Consider the following 19,317-nt stretch of genomic DNA (forward strand, 5'->3'; position numbering starts at 1 on the left):
TTCTCTCTAAATGGCCTGCTAGTTTGCAGGTGAAGGTAAACTACCTTGTGATAAGGATGACAGTAGGCTAAGCATAAAATGCAATACTATTGACGACTGGATTGCAGAGTACTATGAACTAACTAGGCTATGTAAATGTGGTGCTATTCTATAATATTATGTATTTTAATTTACAATATATGTTTAAAATAGCCCTATCAAATCTGGCTTGAGTTAGGCCTATTTATATCCATTTACATCCAGACCATAAGAGAAAAATAGCTTGTTGATTGTTTAAAACACATGGTATTCACAATGAACACCATAACCCTCCGGAATTCCTGCTAAACCCATTCATTCATAGACCGGGGAAAACGGTGCTGTCCGGTCCAGAAAACATCCGCTGTAAAACACCTAGATGTCTGGTTTACTATATCTCGCTCTCTCTCTGTTGTGTGTCCTATATAAATCAGTTTTGATCAATAACGTTGCCGAAATCATCTACTGAGGCAATATTTTCCATTAATTAGGTCAAATAATTAATCTTCATGATTTATGATTAAATAATTGTGCCGTCTACTAGGCTTTTTGTTTATGACAAACAACTCATTGGGAAATTTCCAACCTTGGATTTGGGAGCTAGATGAGGCTAATTACTGGAAACAGAATGGGGGCAGGGAATGTTGAAGTTATAACGGGAATTTCCCACAGTATGATTGGTTTGATACATTTTTACTGGGCTCTTCTATTGGTCCAGAGTAACATCAATCTCGAATTTTCGAAATCCCTCAAATTTGAATCTTTTTGTGAGGAGGAGTCGGGTTACAAACTCCTGTAACCGAGCTCAGCAGGGAGAGAAGAAACAGTCTTTCAATTATTTACACACCAGTACCTGATACAACATACAGTTACATGGAAGACAAAGAATCGCAAGTAAAGACGAAGAACCGACTCATGGTGATGTACATGGATTTGCTATGAGTTGCCATAATGAAGACTCGAGATTTTGCCTAGATTAAATTGTCAAATTGTAGCAGCGTAATCCACGGTCCCTTTACTCACCCTCCGCATCCGGTTTGATTTGAACGAAAGGTAAATTCAACGTAGATGGATGGTATTTTAGCCTATGCTTGACCAGTCTTTGAGAAACATGTAACAAATAATAGGTTACATAGTCCTTTGAAACTATACAATGGAGGATGGGAGGTGGCAGAATTGGCTAAAGGAAGGCTGAAGCCCAATTTGCCCACAACATTTACATTACACTGCCTATTCTAGTTATAACTAATGTCATTCGACCTTAAATGCAACAATAGGTCCACGATATTGTAGAATATAAACCTACTTTGCCAACACAAGATTTATAATATTTTTATTTCCTTATGTTTGGTCAGTATTTTGGTTTGATGTATTCGTTTTGAATGGCAACTGCCATTTCTGATGTGAATGATTTAATCCTTAGAAATCGAAATTAATTTAAAAAAATGGTTTACAAATGGAATACCACCCAAAAGGTGAAGCCTAGTGTTAATCATGTTCTTTTCTTGCGTTTCAAACGCCACTGTCGGGTTGCAAGCCTTCTTTCCTCCACAAGTTATTTCATCTCTGTATGAAGTGTATATCAAGCGATTTGTTGAAGATATGCCTGCTTGAGGCCTACTCCGCATTTTACCCCATATAACGTACAAAATGTAGCAACAAAAAAGTATGTTTTATATGTGACTGTTATTATTGAGATAATCGAGATGAAAGCTTTTCTTGTATGTGTATGAATACCCTCTCTGTGTATTCTGGCAGGTAGTACAATTTATTATACTGCACTAACTGTTTGTCACTAGTAAAAGGAGAATCAGAACGTTTTCAATTTGCATGAATTGCGGTCTTGAATGAGTTGCCTCTTGCAGCTTTAACCAGCTGTGTCTGAAGAAAGAAATTATTTATCCAAATGTATTGGTCGCATACACATATTTAGCAGATGTTATTGCGGGTGTAGTGAAATGCTTGTAATATTGATTTATTTTGATTTATTGATTTATTTTGTTTTTCGAAACAATTGTTGCTACCCCGCTGTGTATGTGCATCTCCGTTGCTACCCTTGCTCATATCTACTCCACCCTACCTGAAACCCTAGACCCACTCCAATTTGCCTACTACCCCAATAGGTCCACAGACGAGGCAATCACACTGAACACTGCCCTAACCCATCTGGACAAGAGGAATACCTAATAATAATGCTATTCATTGACTACAGCTCAGCATTTAACACCATAGTACCCTCCAAACTCGTCATTAAGCTTGAGACCCTGGGTCTTGACCCCACCCTGTGAAACTGGGTCATGGACTTTCTGACGGGCCACCCCCAGGTGGTGTGGATAGGAAACAACATCTCCACCCCGCTGATCCTCAACACTGGGGCCCATTCTCAGCCCTCTCCTGTACTCCCTGTTCACCCATGACTGCGTGGCCATGCACGCCTCCAACTCAATCATCAAGTTTGCAGATGACACTACAGTGGTAGGCTTGATTACCAACAACGACGAAATGGCCTACAGGGGGGAGGTGAGGGCCCTCGGAGTGTGACGTCAGGAAAATAACCTCTCACTCAATGTCAGCAAAACAAAAGAGATGATCGTGGACTTTAGGAAAAAGCAAAGAGAGCACCCCCCCCTATCCACATCGATGGGACAGCAGTGGAGAAGGTGGAAAGTTTTATGTTCCTTGGCGTGCACATCACGGACAAACTTAAATGGTCCACCCACCGCAACAGCGCCTTTTCAATCTCAGGAGGCTGAAGAAATTTGGCTTGTCACTGAAAACACTCACAAACTTTAAGATGCACAATCGAGAGCATCCTGTCGGGCTGTATCAGCGCCTGGTACGGCAACTGCTCCTCCCACAACCGTAAGGCTCTCCAGAGATGTAGTGAGGTCTGCACAACACATCACAGGGGGCAAACTACCTGCCCTCCAGGACACCTACACCACCCAATGTCACAGGAAGGCCAAAAAGATCATCACGGACAACAACCATCTGAGCCACTGCCTGTTCACCCCGCTATCATCCAGAAGGCGAGGTCCGTACAGGTGCATAAAAGCTTGGACCGTGAGACTGAAAAACAGCTTCTCAAGGCTATCAGATTGTTAAACCGCCATCACTAACATTGAGTGGCTGCTGCCAACATACTGACTCAAATCTCTAGCCACTTTAATAATTGGATGTAATAAATGTATCACTAGTCACTTTAAACAATGCCACTTTATATAATGATTACATACCATACATTACTCCTCTCATATACTGCACTCTACAATCTACTGCATCTTGCCTATGCCGCACGGCCATCGCTCATCCATATATTTATATGTACATATTCTTATTCATCCCTTTACACTTGTGTGTGTATAAGGTAGTTATTGTGAAATTGTTAGTGTAGTAATATCTAACAAGTAATCTATTGGAACTAGAAGCACAAGAATTTCGTTACACTCGCATTACCATCTGCTAACCATGTGTATGTGACCAATAGGATTTTATTTTATTTGGCTATGGCTGACAAACAAGTGGGTCAGTTACAGCTACAGTTTGGTTGCTCGGCTAACTGAGAACTGAGGTCCACTTTGGCCAGGAAGCCAGCTACAAAATCCCAAACATTAATTCATGTCAAACCTGTTTGTCATGATTTCTGACACTCAAGCACTGCTGGAAATGTATGATTATCCCTGTGGAGATGAAAGGTAACTCATTGACAAGAGCAGTACAGAGGTGTTTGACCTGATTTACAAGACTGCAAAGTTCAGTTGGCCAGCTGCCTCAGTTGTTACCTAGGAAATATGAAACAGTCTGTGCATGGAAGGGCAGTGAAACCTTCCTAGAAAGAAGACTGTGACAGACTAGAGACAATTGACAGAGTATGCCTTTGGGACATTTGTGTGTGTGTGTGTGTGTGTGTGAATTGTAGGTCCCCACAAGGATTGAAGAACAAAATGTGTGTGTGTGTGACAGGGTTGGGCTTAATAGATTAACATGGCGAGGCATTGCTTAACATGACCACGCCCCCGAGTAGGGTACAGATGTGGGGTACTCCCTTTACTCCAATGTTTAATTGTCTACTTTACTCAGAACCTGACTGGCTGTATTATTAGTTTATCATTACAAACTCAACAAAAATAGACACGTCCTCTCACTGTCAAGTGTTTATTTTCAGCAAACTTAACATGTGTAAATATTTGTGTCAACATAAGGTTCAACAACTGATACACAAACTGAGCAAGTTCCACAGACATATCACTAACAGAAATGGAATAATGTGTCCCTGAACAAAGGGGGGTCAAAATCAAAAATAACAGCCAGTAGCTGGTGTAGCCACCAGCTGCATTAAGTACTGCTGTGCCATCTCCTTCTCATGGACTGCACCAGATTTGCCAGTTCTTGCTGTGAGATGTTACCCCACTCTTCCACCAAGGCACCTGCAAGTTCCCGGACATATCTGGGGGGAATGGCCCTAGCCCTCACCCTCCGATCCAACAGGTCCCAGACGTGCTCAATGGGATTGTGATCCGGGCTCTTCGCTGGCCATGGCAGGACACTGACAATCTTGTCTTTCAGGGAATCATGCACAGAACGAGCAGTATGGCTGGTGGCATTGTCATGCTGGAGGGTCATGTCAGGATGAGCCTGCAGGAAGGGTATCACATGAGGGAGGAGGATGTCTTCCCTGTAACGAACAGCGTTGAGATTGCCTGCAATGACAACAAGCTCAGTCCGATGATGCTGTGACACAACGTCCCAGACCACGATGGACCCTCCACGGTGGGTTTGTACCCACAGGCGATGTTGTTGCCGGTGATGTCTGGCTTGCCTTTCAACACGCCTACAAGCCCTCAATTCAGCCTATTGTAGACATTCTGAGCACTGATGGAGGGATTGTGCGTTCCTGGTGTAACTCGGGCAGTTGTAGTTGCCATCCTGTCCCGCAGGTGTGATGTTTGGATGTACTGATCCTGTGCAGGTGTTGTTACACGTGGTCTGCCACTCCAAGGATGATCAGCTGTCCGTCCTGTCTTAGGCGTCTCGTAGTACGGACATTGCAATTTATTGCCCTGGCCACATCTGCAGTCCTCATGCCTCCTTGCAGCATCCCTAAGTCAGGTTCACGCAGATGAGCAGGGGCCCTGGCCATCTTTCTTTTGGTGTTTTTCAGAGTCAGTAGAAAGGCCTCTTTAGTGTCCTAAGTTTTCATAACTGTGACCTTAATTGCCCACCGTCTAAGCTGTTAGTGTCTTAACGACCGTCCCATAGGTGCATGTTCATTGAACAAGCATGGGTAACAGCGTTTAAACCCTTTATAATAAAGATCTGTGAAGTTATTTGGATTTTTACGAATTATCTTTGAAAGATCTGGTCCTGAAAAGGGGACATTTTCTTTTTTTTGCTAAGTTTTGGATATGCTTGGTTGGTTGTTTTGTTAACGTTAACTTCCTTGTCATCTTAATCAAGAAATTGCATAATTCCTAAAAACACTGATGCAAATGTAAAAATGTTAGCATGAACAGAAACTGTACCGTTCACTGTATGTCACCATTATCAGCCAAAGAGCCGATTCCAATTAACTTTCTTCAACTAGCTAACTTATCCTGATTTTATAACTAGGATGCCAAAAATGTCTTGCACACTGTTTCGTTTGAACAATTTTAATTTAATTTGACTAGGCAAGTCAGTTAAGAACAAATTCTTATTTTCAATGACGGCCTAGGAACAGTAGGTTAACTGCCTGTTCAGGGGTAGAATGACAGATTTGTACCTTGTCAGCTCGGGGGTTTGAACGTGCAACCTTCCGGTTACTAGTCCAACGCTCTAACCACTAGGCTACCCTGCCGCCCAATAGTAGGAGAAAGACCACCAAATCAACCCTTACAAAAAAAGATATCCTTTTTGTAACTGTAGCCGACTGGGGTATTTTGGATGCAGTAATTGCAGACTTAACTCTAACTGCAGTTAAGTGCAAAATTACTGCAGAAAAAATACTGCACTCTGGCTGCAATCTTTTTTTGTAAGAAACGTTTCAACTGCCCAAGGACTAGGTTAAACGAACCTCTTGGTTTCAGGCTATATGCCGCGATGATGGAAATATGTGGGCTCTGGTTACTCAATACATTTGTGTGTTCGAAGCACTTAATTCACGTTAAATCGCTAGCTAACGCTTCTTTGTAGCTATGTGTATTGCCTGTGTAAACCTGGAAATTCCACCATGTTGCTGTAGATTTTGCCATAGGCTACTTTGGGCCATTTGGTAGGGTTGTCTGCACAGCTGGTCTCAGGCAAGTGGAAAGTACATATAGGAAGTCCTGAATGCATAAACCGTTCAAGGGCAGGCAGAGACTGGAAGTAGTTACGCGGCATATGTAAGACTAGCGATTATGATCCAGATTAACTTATTTCGCAAGCCAGCCAGTTAACGTCAATTAACCTGAGAAAAAGCTAGATTTAAACAAATGGTGACATACAGTACCAGTCAAAGGTTTGGACACACTTACTCATTCAAGAGTTTTTCTTTTCTTTTTACTTTTGTAGAATAATAGTGAAGACATAAAAACTATGAAATAATACACAGAATCATGTAGTAACCAACAAAGTGTTAAACAAATCAAAATATATTTGAGATTCTTCAAATAGCCACCCTTTGCCTTGATGACCGCTTTACACACTTGGCGTTCTCTCAAACAGCTTCAGGAGGTAGTTACCTGAAATGCATTTAAATTAAGTGCCTTAAGTGAATTTGGGGAATTCCTTTCTTTCTTAATGCGTTTGAGCCAAGCAGTTGTGTTGTGACAAGGTAGGGGTGGTATACAGAAGATGGCCCTATTTGGTAAAAGACCAAGTCAATATTATGGCAAGAACAGCTCAAATAAGCAAAGAGAAATGACAGTCCATCATTACTTTAAGCCAATAACTTTAAACGTTTCTTCAAGTGCAGTCACAAAAACCATCGAGCGCTATGGTAAACTGGCTCTGATGAGGACGGCCACAGGGAAGGAAGACCCAGAGTTACCTCTGCTGCAGAGGAAAGGTTCATTAGAGTTACCAGCCTCAGAAATTGCAGCCCAAATAAATGCTTAACTGTTCAGGAGACTGCGTGAATCAGGCCATCATGGTCGAATTGAAGGACACCAATAATAAGAAGATTTGCTTGGGCCAAAAAACACGAGCTGTAGACATTAGACCAATGGAAATCTGTCCTTTGGTCTGATTAGTCAAAATGTTTTTAAAAAAAATTGGTTCCAACCGCTGTGTCTTTGAGACAGAGTGGGTGAATGGATGATCTTCGCATGTGTAGTTCCCACTGTGAAGCATGGAGGAAGAGGCATGGGGCTGGTGGCACTGTATGTAATTTATTTAGAATTCAAGGCACACTTAACCAGCATGGCCAACACCGCATTCTGCAGTGATACACCATCCCATCTGGTTTAGCCTTAGTCCCACTATCATTTGTTTTTCAACAGGACAATGATCCACACAGCCTGGAGGTGTGTTAAAGGCTATTTGACCAAGAAGGAGAGTGATAGAGTGCTGCATCAGATGACCTGGCCTCCACAATCACCCAACCTCAACCCATTGAGATGGTTTGGGATGAGTTGGACCGCAGAGTGAAGGAAAAGCAGCCAGCAAGTGCTCAGTGTATGTGGGAACTCCTTCAAGACTGTTGAAAAAGCCTTCCAGGTGAAGCTGGTTGAGAGAATGCCAAGAGTGTGCAAAGCTGTCATCAAGGCAAAGCTGCCTACTTTTGAATCTAAAACCTTTTGATTTAACATTTTTTGGGTTACTACATGATTCCATATGTGTTATTTCATAGTTTTGATATCTTCATTATTACTTCACAATTTAGAAAATAGTAGAAAAACCCTTGAATGAGAAGGTGTTAACTTTTGACAGGTACATTAAGTATAATGCAACAGCTTTACTGTCCGTGTTTGCTGGTCAGGTAACACATTAGTGGCAGAATACATATCATGCAAATAATTTGTTGTGACAGCCAAGTATGTTAATAACAACATGTGAAAATGTTTATTGAAACGACAAAGTGTCTGTTTTGTTCAGGATGACGCCAAATTTAGGCTAATTACATGGGAGTGATGGGAGGACTCTGTCTGTACCCTACTCGGGGGTGTAGTCATGTTAATCCACACCTCGCCATGTGTCTCTATTCCAAATTTTGGAATTTACTCCCATTCAACCATAGATACTCATGAGTTAATTTGAATTGACCACACCCACAGGATTCTGTGTTTCAGAGGTAGGATGTAGTGCTATTCAAAGAAATTCCACTCAATCATAGATGGGTTAGCTGTTAACGTCACCAAAGCAATGCTTCCATGGGGCAGAAGTCCATTAGTTGTGATTCTGGATGGCCAGATGGCTGGCTAACAATGACAAACTGCCATGTGGCGAATCATAAGTTGCTCGTATCAGCTAGTTTTATCTTGTTATTGATACTATGTCCTGTTTTGACTGATTTCATGTCAATGCTAAAATTTGCTAGCTAACCAACAACTGTAACGAACAATGTATTTGAGAGACAACAAGTGCTCATTTTGAAATGTATTTATTTCAATATACATTGGAGACAAAATATAGTTTACATGTTATTAAGTCTAAGCCAACCCTGTCTGTTTTGCCCCATAGTTGTGCACGCGTCGGTTTTGTTGCTTAACAACCAACCCGTCTATAGAACATGAGTTTCATTGAATCTAACAGGTCACACTTCCAAAGAATATATAACATTTCTTAGGAAGCAATGTTCATATACTTTTAACCTTAGTGCTTAGAATATCCAATTAGATGTCCATTTGTCCATCTTTTTGAATGCTTCAAGGTCAACTTGAGGGTTAAACTAATGCATTCTGAGATGTAGTATTTTTCCCATATTTAATGAAATGTAGAATTCGCATAAGGTTTTGTTTTTCTTGATCATTCTTTTTAAGTTAAAACAATATTTTCTATGCTTGTATATAATGTGTTTTATGTACAAGATGTACAGTATATTTGTATAGACTGCACCTAATATATACTATAAGAGGCATTTCACTATATTCCATTTCCTTTTTAATTCGAATTGCAATTCTGGATTCTGTTTACTACTTAAATTGGAATTTTATTGAAATTTGAGGCATTTTCAATTCTGAATTGAGCCTGTGTGTGTGTGTGTGTGTGTGTGTGTGTGTCTTTGATCGCTTATCTGTCGGTCAATAAAAAACTTTTCGATGTAAAACTTCTTTGTAGGCATGCCATGTTTCCTCAAAGTCCATGTGGTGGTGCCATTGTCAAAAACTGATAACAGGCGAGTTAGTCATCCACAAGTCATCTACCTTTATCTATGGGTCTATTGTTTTAAACTGGTTTCAGCTTGTATTTACTTTCAACCTACTCAATATTATGTCATGTCTATGACAAGGATACCATTGCTGCATCACAGCTGCACATTTCATTTTATAGGTGCACATACAGTTGGCTAACAACGAGGGCTCACTATCCATTCACATTTGTCATAATATTTTCCACCATTTGTCCCTGATGTTGTTTGACCCCTCAGCCAGGTCCCACATTTCCTGGTTCACCTGTGGCATCAATCTCTTACCCTGGTCTATTTTTTTTCTTCAAATTGGTCATATTAATTATTAATCTGTGATCCATATAATGCTGCCACGTTAATTATTAATCGTGCAGCGGGCTCTTTCAGATCTGAGAAGACAGTAAAAAAGGGACGGTCTCCCCCTTAGGCACTGTGCACAACCCCTGATACTGTGTGGGAGGATGATAGAGCGACACACACACACATCACAGCCATACAAAACTGAGTTCCCAGCACTCATCAGCGCCTCCACTGTTATGCAACAGCTCAAGAGTAGGAGAGATTAGAGGACAGTAGGAGAGTAAGAGAGAGGAGTAAAAACTACACTTGATGAAATTGTAGCAGGCAGTAATCCTAATTGATCCTGTTCATTACCAGACAGAAGAAATGTTTCATGTGAAGAGCTGATTGTGAGTTGATCAGTTCAGACCCAACACAAAGCACGGATACATTTTACATAACCATTGTGCATGGTCTCTTGTTGTAGATAAGGGTGACGTCATACATTTCTGTAAATCTAAGTTCCTGAGACACGTTACAGTACTAAAGAAGTGTGTGGGGATTTCCCTCTATTTTGAATTAATATTATACATGTAGGGTAGGCTATGCAATTGGAATTATAAGCAAGCCACATAGCCTAAAACATATTCACTCTTGAATAATATAAACTCTTGTTCAAAGTTATATAGTTACAGTATTTCCAGACATTCCAGACATTAGTTATTCCACCTTGATCTTTTGAAGTAGTTTCACAGAAATGTCTATACAGATTTCTGCCAGCCAGTCTAGTTTTGAGTTGGGGGAGCAGTATTGAGACTGGGTGACCCTGAGGCTTAGGAGTGGGGGGGGGGGGGGGGGCTGCGGCAGAGTGGACAGGAAAGGGAGCTCCAGTTTTTTTACAATTTTTTTTTTTAAACCTTTTTTTTACTAAGCAAGTCAGTTAAGAACAAATTCTTATTTTCAATGACGGCCTAGGAACAGTGGGTTAACTGCCCACCTTGTCAGCTTGGGGATTCGAACTTGCAACCTTTTGGTTTACTAGTCCAACGCTCTAACCACTAGGCTACCCTGCCGCCCCAATCATTGGTCCTCTCTCACCTGACCCCATCATACTAGCCTGACAGACTTTCGGACACATGTTTGGCCATCAAACCTCCACAGACCCTTTCTGAGCCACTCGGCACACCCAGCATTGAGCCTCTGGAGGCCACTTTTCACCTGCAGGAGGGTAAGTGCTTTTGGGGACGCTGGCCAGGCCGAGTCCCTGGCTGCCAAAGAGGCCCAGGGTGGGGTTTCATTTCCATGAGTCATGTTTACCTACCTGTTCTACTTTGACTGAGGGATTGTTTTTTTTAACTATATAGTTTAAGCACTCTGGATTACACTGCACTGATGTTGGTTTAAGTAAATCCAGTTGATACGCCAGCACTTTGTCTCTCATTCCAGAGTGCCTGCCCAGCTCAAAGAAAACCATTATTAATTGCTCTGTTGTATGTGGGAGATATATTGGCTGAACACAGTAATGTTGTCACTGTCATATTTCGTTCTGTTTTCAATCCATTCCAGCAGTGCCTGTATAAATAGTGCTGAGATGGGATCCAAGCTTTCCCTGCCTGGGCCCAGTTCACACAGCAGCTTCTATTTGGCCAGAACTCCCACTGCACAGTTACAAGGCAGGAGTCCTTGATAGAAAAATGTTTCATCATTCTAAGCGCTTGTCCTTTCATGAAGCCTCTCATCTCGTGAGAGAGACGGAGAGAGAGAGGATCTACCTACATTTGTGATTGCCAGCTCCAGGAAGAATTTGTTGTCTTTTCTTTGGCTTTGAGTAAAACTACAGACGCTCCTGAGTATCCATCACATCTGAAGTTAAGTGTTTGGATTCACTGTGGTGAAAGACAAATACAGGCTTTTTACTTCTTCACGGCAGTATTAGTCATCACAGCCACTGACTCCATTAAAGTTATTCTCTTTGACAGGAGAGAAATTTAATGAGCCCCCTGAAAATCACTTCACTCTCCAGGCTCTGAAAGGTTTCTTTTTAATCCACTGAATCTGTTTTTTCATACTTCCAGCAGAGAGAGGCTTGTGAACTTTGATTTCTTTTGCGCAGTGTTGCAAGCTGTACTTTTCTCTATCCTCAAAGCATCTGTTCAGATTCTCATTGACACATTGTGATTGAATGTAGCAGGCAAAGTGTTTTTTTTTTTTTTTACATCCCTCTGACAATGTTGCAGGGAGAGCTTGTCTTTGGTTTCTGACGTGGGTACTCCCTTGGAAGAAAAAGCTTCCCGCTGACACTCGAAGGAGACCAATTGGTATTCTTGGAGAGACGATGCGGATTGGAGTGGAATCTCATGAGTCACATAGCAGGCACATTTTCATTCTGCAGTCGGTCAGCTGCTTTACAGTAATAATACTTAGCAGATATTACTGTTGGTAAATATATGAGCATTTGTATTAGCGTCCAGTCACATTTAGGATTTTAATAAAGGTTTTATGTTTTAATCTTGGAGGGAGTAATGATTGCTATGCTATGCTAGAGATGTGTACAGATCTAGGCTCAGTTTACCTTCCCTAACTTATAACTTTAGCCTTTGGGGGTTAAATGAGCCCCTGACCTTGGATCCGTCTCAAGGTAACCTCATCCTACTTCCTTAGGGATTAAGACAGGCTGAACCTGAACCTGTCATTCCTGGGTTCTTGTTAAGAAGCTGCAGTACAGTCGGGCCCTGGACCGGGCTCATCTGGCTGAGGAAATGCAGAAGATATGAAAGCCTGTGGCCCCCTGACCCATTGTTTATGAGCTGCCACAATGTGTTGAGGCTTCCTCTGAGTCATTGTGCTTTGGCAGGCAACACCCACAGCTTGGAGCTAGCCTCCACAAATGTGCACACGTACGCTATAGCCCATCCTCACATAAACCTCTTTTCTAAATGTGGATTCAGCCGGTAGCTGCAGAGACAGTCCTATCATTGGCTGCTTTGCAGAACTGCAGTGAGTCTCATCACTCCTACATGATGTCATTCTTGTATCATGTCACTGGTATCTTAAAGACCCCGTCACCAATTCAAATAGATTCTATTATCCCATGACATCATAGTTATACTAAGGGATTGCACACCGGTAGCAAGACTCTTCAATGCCTTCATTCAGATGAGAAAATGAAATAATTAAATGTGATAATTAGCATAAAACAGTTCATTTTCTGTCTGCAGTATGTTTTATTTCTGCATGATCTGCTGGTGCTAGAAATGCAAAAGGCAAATATGGGTTTCCCATATGTTGTCAGGAATGCATCCAAATAAACATCTGTTATTTCCTCTCTGTACAGTATATAATTAAGAAGGAAGAAAATCCACCATCTGGTTTCAGTGTGTGTGCATCTGTATGACCCAAATCTCTTTTCTCCCTCCCTCTCTCTCGCCCTCCAGACGTCATTATGGACTCCTTCAGTACTAAGAGCCTGGCCCTTCAGGCCCAGAAGAAGCTGATGAGCAAGATGGCCACCAAGAGCATGGCTAACCTCTTCATCGACGACACCAGCAGCGAGGTGCTGGACGAGCTCTACCGCGTTACGAAGGAGTACACGCACAACCGCAAGGAGGCCCAGAAGATCATCAAGAACCTTATCAAGATGGTGGTGAAGCTGGGAGTCCTCTACCGCAACAACCAGTTCAGCGGGGAGGAGCTGGTACTGGTTGAGAGCTTCAGGTTGATTATGCTATATGATTATATTATGGCTGTAGAGTGCATTAACAGGGTTATAATGGCCTTTGATTAAGGGTTGACAGCCATGGTTGTTGAGGGCTAATTTGCACAGGTTTTTATTCCAGCCCTGATAAAAAATAATCATTGTGTTGGGCTTGAACAAAAGCTGTGGCCCTCAGAGAAATGGCATGTGGTTTGCCAGCTACTGTAGTCAAGCCATCATGCATAACTCTACTGCGTCCCCTTTCCAGGAAGAAGGTCCACACACTGGCTATGACGGCTGTCAGCTTTCACCAGATCGAGTTCACGTTCGACCGGCGCGTGATGAGCGCCATCCTGAACGAGTGCCGCGAGTTGCTGCACCAGGCCATCAACCGCCACCTGACGGCCAAGAGCCACTCGCGGGTCAACCACGTGTTCAACCACTTTGCCGACTGTGACTTCCTCGCTGCGCTCTACGGGCCGTCTGAGGTGTACCGCGGCCACCTGCAAAGGATCTGTGACGGCGTCAACAAGATGCTGGACGAGGGCAACCTTTGACCTCTCCCCAGGACCTTTTGACCCCTCCCCCTTTAACCTTTTGAGGCATTACCTGGTAGTGTGAAATCCACCACGGGGTTGCCTTGTTGGCTTGCATTGTTGTTGTTTTTAAGAGACTGACGTGATGCATATTGTATGTGGACATTTACAGTTGATGTCGGAAGTTTACATACACTTAGGTTGGAGTCATTAAAACTAGTTTTTCAACCACTCCACAAATTTCTTGTTAGCAAACTATAGTTTTGGCAAGTCTGTTAGGACATCTAAGTAATTTTTCCAACAATTGTTTACCGATAGATTATCACTTATAATTCACTGTATCACAATTTCTGTGGGTCAAAAGTTTACATACACTGAGTTGACTGTGCCTTTAAACAGCTTGGACAATTCCAGTGAATGATGTTATGGATTCTGAATGGCTAATTGACATCATTTGAGTCAATTGGAGGTGCACCTGTGGATGTATTTCAAGGCCTACCTTCAAACTCAGTGCCGCTTTGCTTGACATCATGGGAAAATCAAAAGAAATCAACTAAGACCTCAGGAAAAAGGTTGCAGACCGCCAAAAGTCTGGTTCATCCTTGGGAACAATTTCCAAACGCCTGAAGGTACCACGTTCATCTGTACAAATAATAGTATGCAAGTATAAACACTATGGGACCACGCAGCCATCATACCGCTCAGGAAGGAGACTCGTTCTGTCTCCTAGAGATGAACGTACTTTGGTGCGAAAAGTGCTGTTTGGTCATAATGACCATCGTTATGGAGGAAAAATGGGGCGCTTGCAAGCTGAAGAATGCCATCCAACCGTGAAGCACAGGGGTGGCAGCATCATGTTGTGGGTGTGCTTTGCTGCAGGAGGGACTGGTGCACTTCACAAAATAGATGGCATCATGAGGAGGAAAATTATGTGCGTATATTGATATTCAACATCTCAAGACCTCAGTCAGGAAGTTAAAGCTTGGTCGCAAAAGGGTCTTCCAAGTGGACAATGACCCCAAGCATATTTCCAAAGTTGTGTCAAACAGGTTTAAGGACAACAAAGTCGAGGTATTGGAGTGGCCATCACAAAGCCCTGACCTCAATCCTATAGAGAATTTGTGGGCAGAACTGAAAAAGTGTGTGAGAGCAAAGAGGCCTACAAACCTGACTCAATTGCACCAGCTCTGTCAGGAGGAATGGGCCAAAATTCATACAACTTATTGTGGGAAGGCTACCCGTAATGTTTGACCCAAGTTAAACAATTTAAAGGCAATGCTACCAATACTAATTGATTGCATGTAAACTTATAACCCACTGGGATTGTGATGAAAGAAATAGAAGCTGAAATCATTCTCTCTACTATTATTCTGACATTTCACGTTCTCAAAATAAAGTGGTGATCCTACCTGATCTAAAACAGAGATTTTTTACCAGGATTAAATGTCAGGAATTGTGATAAACTGAGTTTAAATGTATTTGGCTAAGGTGTATGTAAACTTCCGACTTCAACTGTACTTACTTTTGTGTTTTCGTGTGTGTCCTTCCGACATTACTGTACAACACTGAAGGATGCTTTAGTTAGTCTGAAGTTTCTTCTAGCTTCTTTCTTTAAAGGAAAAACATGGACTTCTCCAGTGAACGTAGAACACAAGCTCTTGTCAATCATTTCTGGACTGAGGACTTCACCAGTGCCTTGGCAATGTCTTTTTTTCCTATATAGACCAAGGGGTGTCTGTTCCCCCTGGCAACAAGGCATGATTCCAACCACAGCGTAAAGGTCGTATGTGTGAGTGGTGAATTGAATGGGCTGAAATGCTTTTAGAGCAAAAGAAAGAGGACAATTATAGATTTTAACCTACTTCAGGACAACTATAAGGGACTCTGTATTTAGAAACAGGAGTGCTACTTGAGGTTAAACAAGCACTGTAGTTTGTTTGTAATAATAAACATTCTAGTAAAAAATCATGAGCTGATGCACACCCAAAAATATTTGTAGAGGTGCAGAGGTGTTACTTATTTTTATGTAACAGTTCACATAACAGACCAATAATCCAGATTCAGCATCCACATGGCCTCTATATCCTAAGGAAGTCTGTACTGTGTTTGGAACAAAATACCTGTATTGCCTGCTTTGGCCCCAATTACCTGTGTCATTGAGCTGCTCACTCATCAGCTCGTTAACCTCATCTGAGCTGTACTGAACCCACCGCCCAGCAAATACTTTGATTTCTGTAAATGTCTCTGCACAGGTGAGAGACTCCATGTACAGTCATGTTAATGACTGGAGGATATGGGAAAGGGAAGTAGCTTCCTACATGAGGTTCTCTTTGTTGGTGAGATCCAGGCTGTTTCGTCACATAGCATAGGGAGAGACTAATATAGATTAGAGCAGAGACCAAAACAATACCTGATTGTACCTTCCATGATTCCATATAATTAATCCCCTACTCTGTGCCAATAATACAGATAATCCACTTCGCTCCAACACCCCATCCCCCTTTAATGTGATTGAGATCCCCGTCTCTGCTTGATGCAAGTCCTATTTGGGGCGAATTTCTTTTGTATTTTTTATGAACAATTTAAATTGTTATTTAGAATTATATCCTACTATCCTGCACATAATGTATGTTATTTTTGTTTATCTAGACCTATCTCTGCGTGTTTGTATGGCTGAGCCTGTCTAGGAGACTGTTTGTGCTGTGGCCTCATTTAGTATTCTCAGTGACCGTGTATACCTGTGAGGAGCAGCAGCAGAGTTGTAATGAGCACTGTGTCCTCCAGGATCTACTCTGTCACGGAAACCTCCCTCTTCTGTACTGTAGCAGCTTTGCCAAAGAGGAAAGCAATCTCACAATTGTGAAAATTATATTTTCTAAAGGAACATACCTAAGGAAAACCGTATGCACAAGATGATGAATGTCATGTTTTAAAATTTTACACTCTGTTTTTTCCGTACCTTTTGTGTTGTCTCCATTTTGACTTAATTGTTATTTGTTATATCCCCCTATGTCTGGGGGAGTTGCAGTAAGTGAATGCTCACAGGACTAGAACATTGATGTCCCAGAATATTTGAGCTAGTTTAGAACTTAAATGTCAAAGATTCCATTCTTCCCAATATCAACACTTCTCAGGGTTAAGTCTTAGAGAGCTTGTACTCATGAAAAACTTAATGAAAAAATTTGACCAATTTGTCTTCATACATTTCAGATAAGCTTACGATTCTTAAGTCATGTTGTATTTTTACCGATGGATTGTGAAATTGGATTGTGATGTATATGTTGTTTTAGTGTCCCTTCTCTTTACTAGATATGACAAATATGTAAATTAATACTCCTTTTTTTTAATCAATAAATTCTTTCTTTTCTTGATTAAAGCACCAGTCTCTTTCCAGCTCGATGCTAAATTTCAGCAGCTAGATCAGAATGTAATCTGTGTGCGTCTGACCTGGATTGGGTCAGCCAAATCCCTTCCGCCTGCCTTCCGACATTGTTAGCCATGTTCCTAAAGTAAACACAAGCCTAACTTCCTGACAAACAATTTTGTTTTTGTGCATTTTTTTTCTTTAACTTAATTTCCAAACGGAAGTGCCCAGGTCAAAGGTAAAGGTGGAGGCCAATAGCGTAGAAATGAAGCGTTTCCACTCAGAATTGACATGGCTACAGTAATTCTTTATATTGGTCAGGATTCAGGAAATGTTCTATCCGCTTGTGAATGGAAAGGTCAAAGCTCAAATCAAGCTCAAATGCCAGCTGTGTGAATTCATTTGTAGCTATTGGTTTTGATCATTTCTGAAAGACATTGTCAGGATAGATTATCCGATCTAGCTATTTTTGACAAAGAAATGATTGTAAAGACTTAAATGTACTGGTAAGTGGCCAATCATTTTCTGAATCATCATGATAAGAAACATAATGGTCTCTTCGGGGTGGACAGAGGAGACATCGAAGCCTCACAGAAAATGGGTGGCACACATTTCTAAAAGTTTCTATAATACTTATTTATTTTGTTCAGTCCAGTTGGTTATTTTTCTCCCCAGTGTGGCTTGCTTCAATGGTGAGGCTACATTTTTTACTTTGGAACTGCCAGTCCCTGACTTGTTTATCAAAGTGGATATTAATGTAAACTTTAATACATTTTTGTATGAAGCCGCCTTCCATTGGGGCATGACTATAATGTTTACATAATGAGCCAACTACGAAGGAGAAGTGCTGCATCTTAAAAAGGAGGCAAGCTGAACACAGGAGGTTGGTGGCACCTTAATTGGGGAGGACGGGCTTGTAGAAATGGCTGGAGCGGAATGTGTGGAATGGTGCCATTCCATTTGTTCCAGAGATTATCATGAGCCATCCTCCCCTCAGCAGCCCCTGCTGAACAGTGCAGGCCTGTGAAGACATTAGTCAGTCCACTCACATTCACTCAGTACATGTGTTAAAGAGTCTATCCCAACCCTGTCCCAATTACCAGACACAACACAGGTTTGCATCCATAAAGATAGGTTTTTAAAGATCCACATTACTCCAAATAATGTTTTCAGACCTCAAAATTGGTTCAATGTGGTGATCATGTCCCACACCATCTGTGATGTAGATCCAGCTATGCCTCAATTCAAATGAATGTGAAAGATGGGCAGCGTCTAATTTTACAGATTTATTCAGTGCTTATTGTTTCTATTTATGGATCAGAATGTGGTATCATTAATCCAGAAAATGATTTTGCATCAGCAGTATTGTCTCTTATATAGTATACAGGCGAATCTCAGAAATCCACAAAACACTTTACTTGATTTTAATGTATTAGGTAAATGTCACAATACACTGTATGGCAACATTCCAGTTCATTTGCTGAATTGTTCTTGAGTTTCATCTGTTTTTGCACAAATAAAATGAAATAGATAAGTACGTAATAATTTCCTTTTTCAGAATCAGACCTGCCTAATTTTCATTTACAACATTTGTTTTCGGTGTTTAATCGGCTAAATTACTCATTCTATTAACATATGACCCCAAAGTTATGTCTTGCAATTTGTAGTCTGACATTTCAGATTTACATATTAAGTAGTTTGGTAGTAGTGGACTACTTTTTCAAAGTATATTTTCCTTAAGGGTAGCTTAACTTCTTCCAGTGTAAATTAATTGGTAGCTCGGTAAACTATATATTTTTTAGAGTAGCTTCCCCATTACTGAGTTTCAAACATGCTTGAGTTTCTTTTGTCAGTAGATCGAGGGTTAGAAAACTGCTATATTTGTCATTCATTTGTATTCCCTTCACATCCAGAACTCTTTGCCTCATCCTGTATGCTTAAAGAGGCTCTCCCCTCAGGCAAGTGGAGCTATGACAGTTACCTGGGACTTGAAGTCTTTCAAACCCTCTTTTCTCTTGCTCTGGTGAATCCTCTGAGTGCACCTGACTGACGTGTTATTTCAAAGATGAAAGCCGAAAGACATCAAAAGGGAAAACAATGTAAGAAATACACAAGAACA

General features: G+C 41.4%; 1 protein-coding gene across 2 annotated transcripts; it reads left to right on the plus strand.

Moving 5' to 3' along the window:
* The first annotated feature begins 797 nt into the window (after positions 1 to 797).
* tnfaip8l1 (tumor necrosis factor, alpha-induced protein 8-like 1) lies at positions 798 to 17,374 on the plus strand. 2 transcript variants are annotated; one of them, XM_020480391.2, is made up of 3 exons: positions 798 to 1,071; positions 13,039 to 13,318; positions 13,567 to 17,374. In XM_020480391.2, the coding sequence occupies exons 2-3, from the start codon at positions 13,047 to 13,049 to the stop codon at positions 13,853 to 13,855; spliced, it is 561 nt and encodes a 186-aa protein (XP_020335980.1). In that variant the 5' UTR covers positions 798 to 1,071; positions 13,039 to 13,046; the 3' UTR covers positions 13,856 to 17,374. The 2 variants fall into 2 exon arrangements, with proteins under 2 accessions (XP_020335980.1, XP_031678429.1); XM_031822569.1 differs by having other exon boundaries at positions 798 to 936.
* The last annotated feature ends 1,943 nt before the right edge of the window (positions 17,375 to 19,317 follow it).

Source organism: Oncorhynchus kisutch, linkage group LG4 (assembly GCF_002021735.2).
Source record: "Oncorhynchus kisutch isolate 150728-3 linkage group LG4, Okis_V2, whole genome shotgun sequence".
NCBI classification, from domain to species: domain Eukaryota; kingdom Metazoa; phylum Chordata; class Actinopteri; order Salmoniformes; family Salmonidae; genus Oncorhynchus; species Oncorhynchus kisutch.

Bases quoted from the DNA above. Each gene is read 5' to 3' on its own strand.
- tnfaip8l1 (XM_020480391.2), top strand. From the start codon at position 13,047: ATGGACTCCTTCAGTACTAAGAGCCTGGCCCTTCAGGCCCAGAAGAAG. The intron at 13,319-13,566 runs GTTGATTATGCT...TCCCCTTTCCAG, and splicing joins GTACTGGTTGAGAGCTTCAG to GAAGAAGGTCCACACACTGG.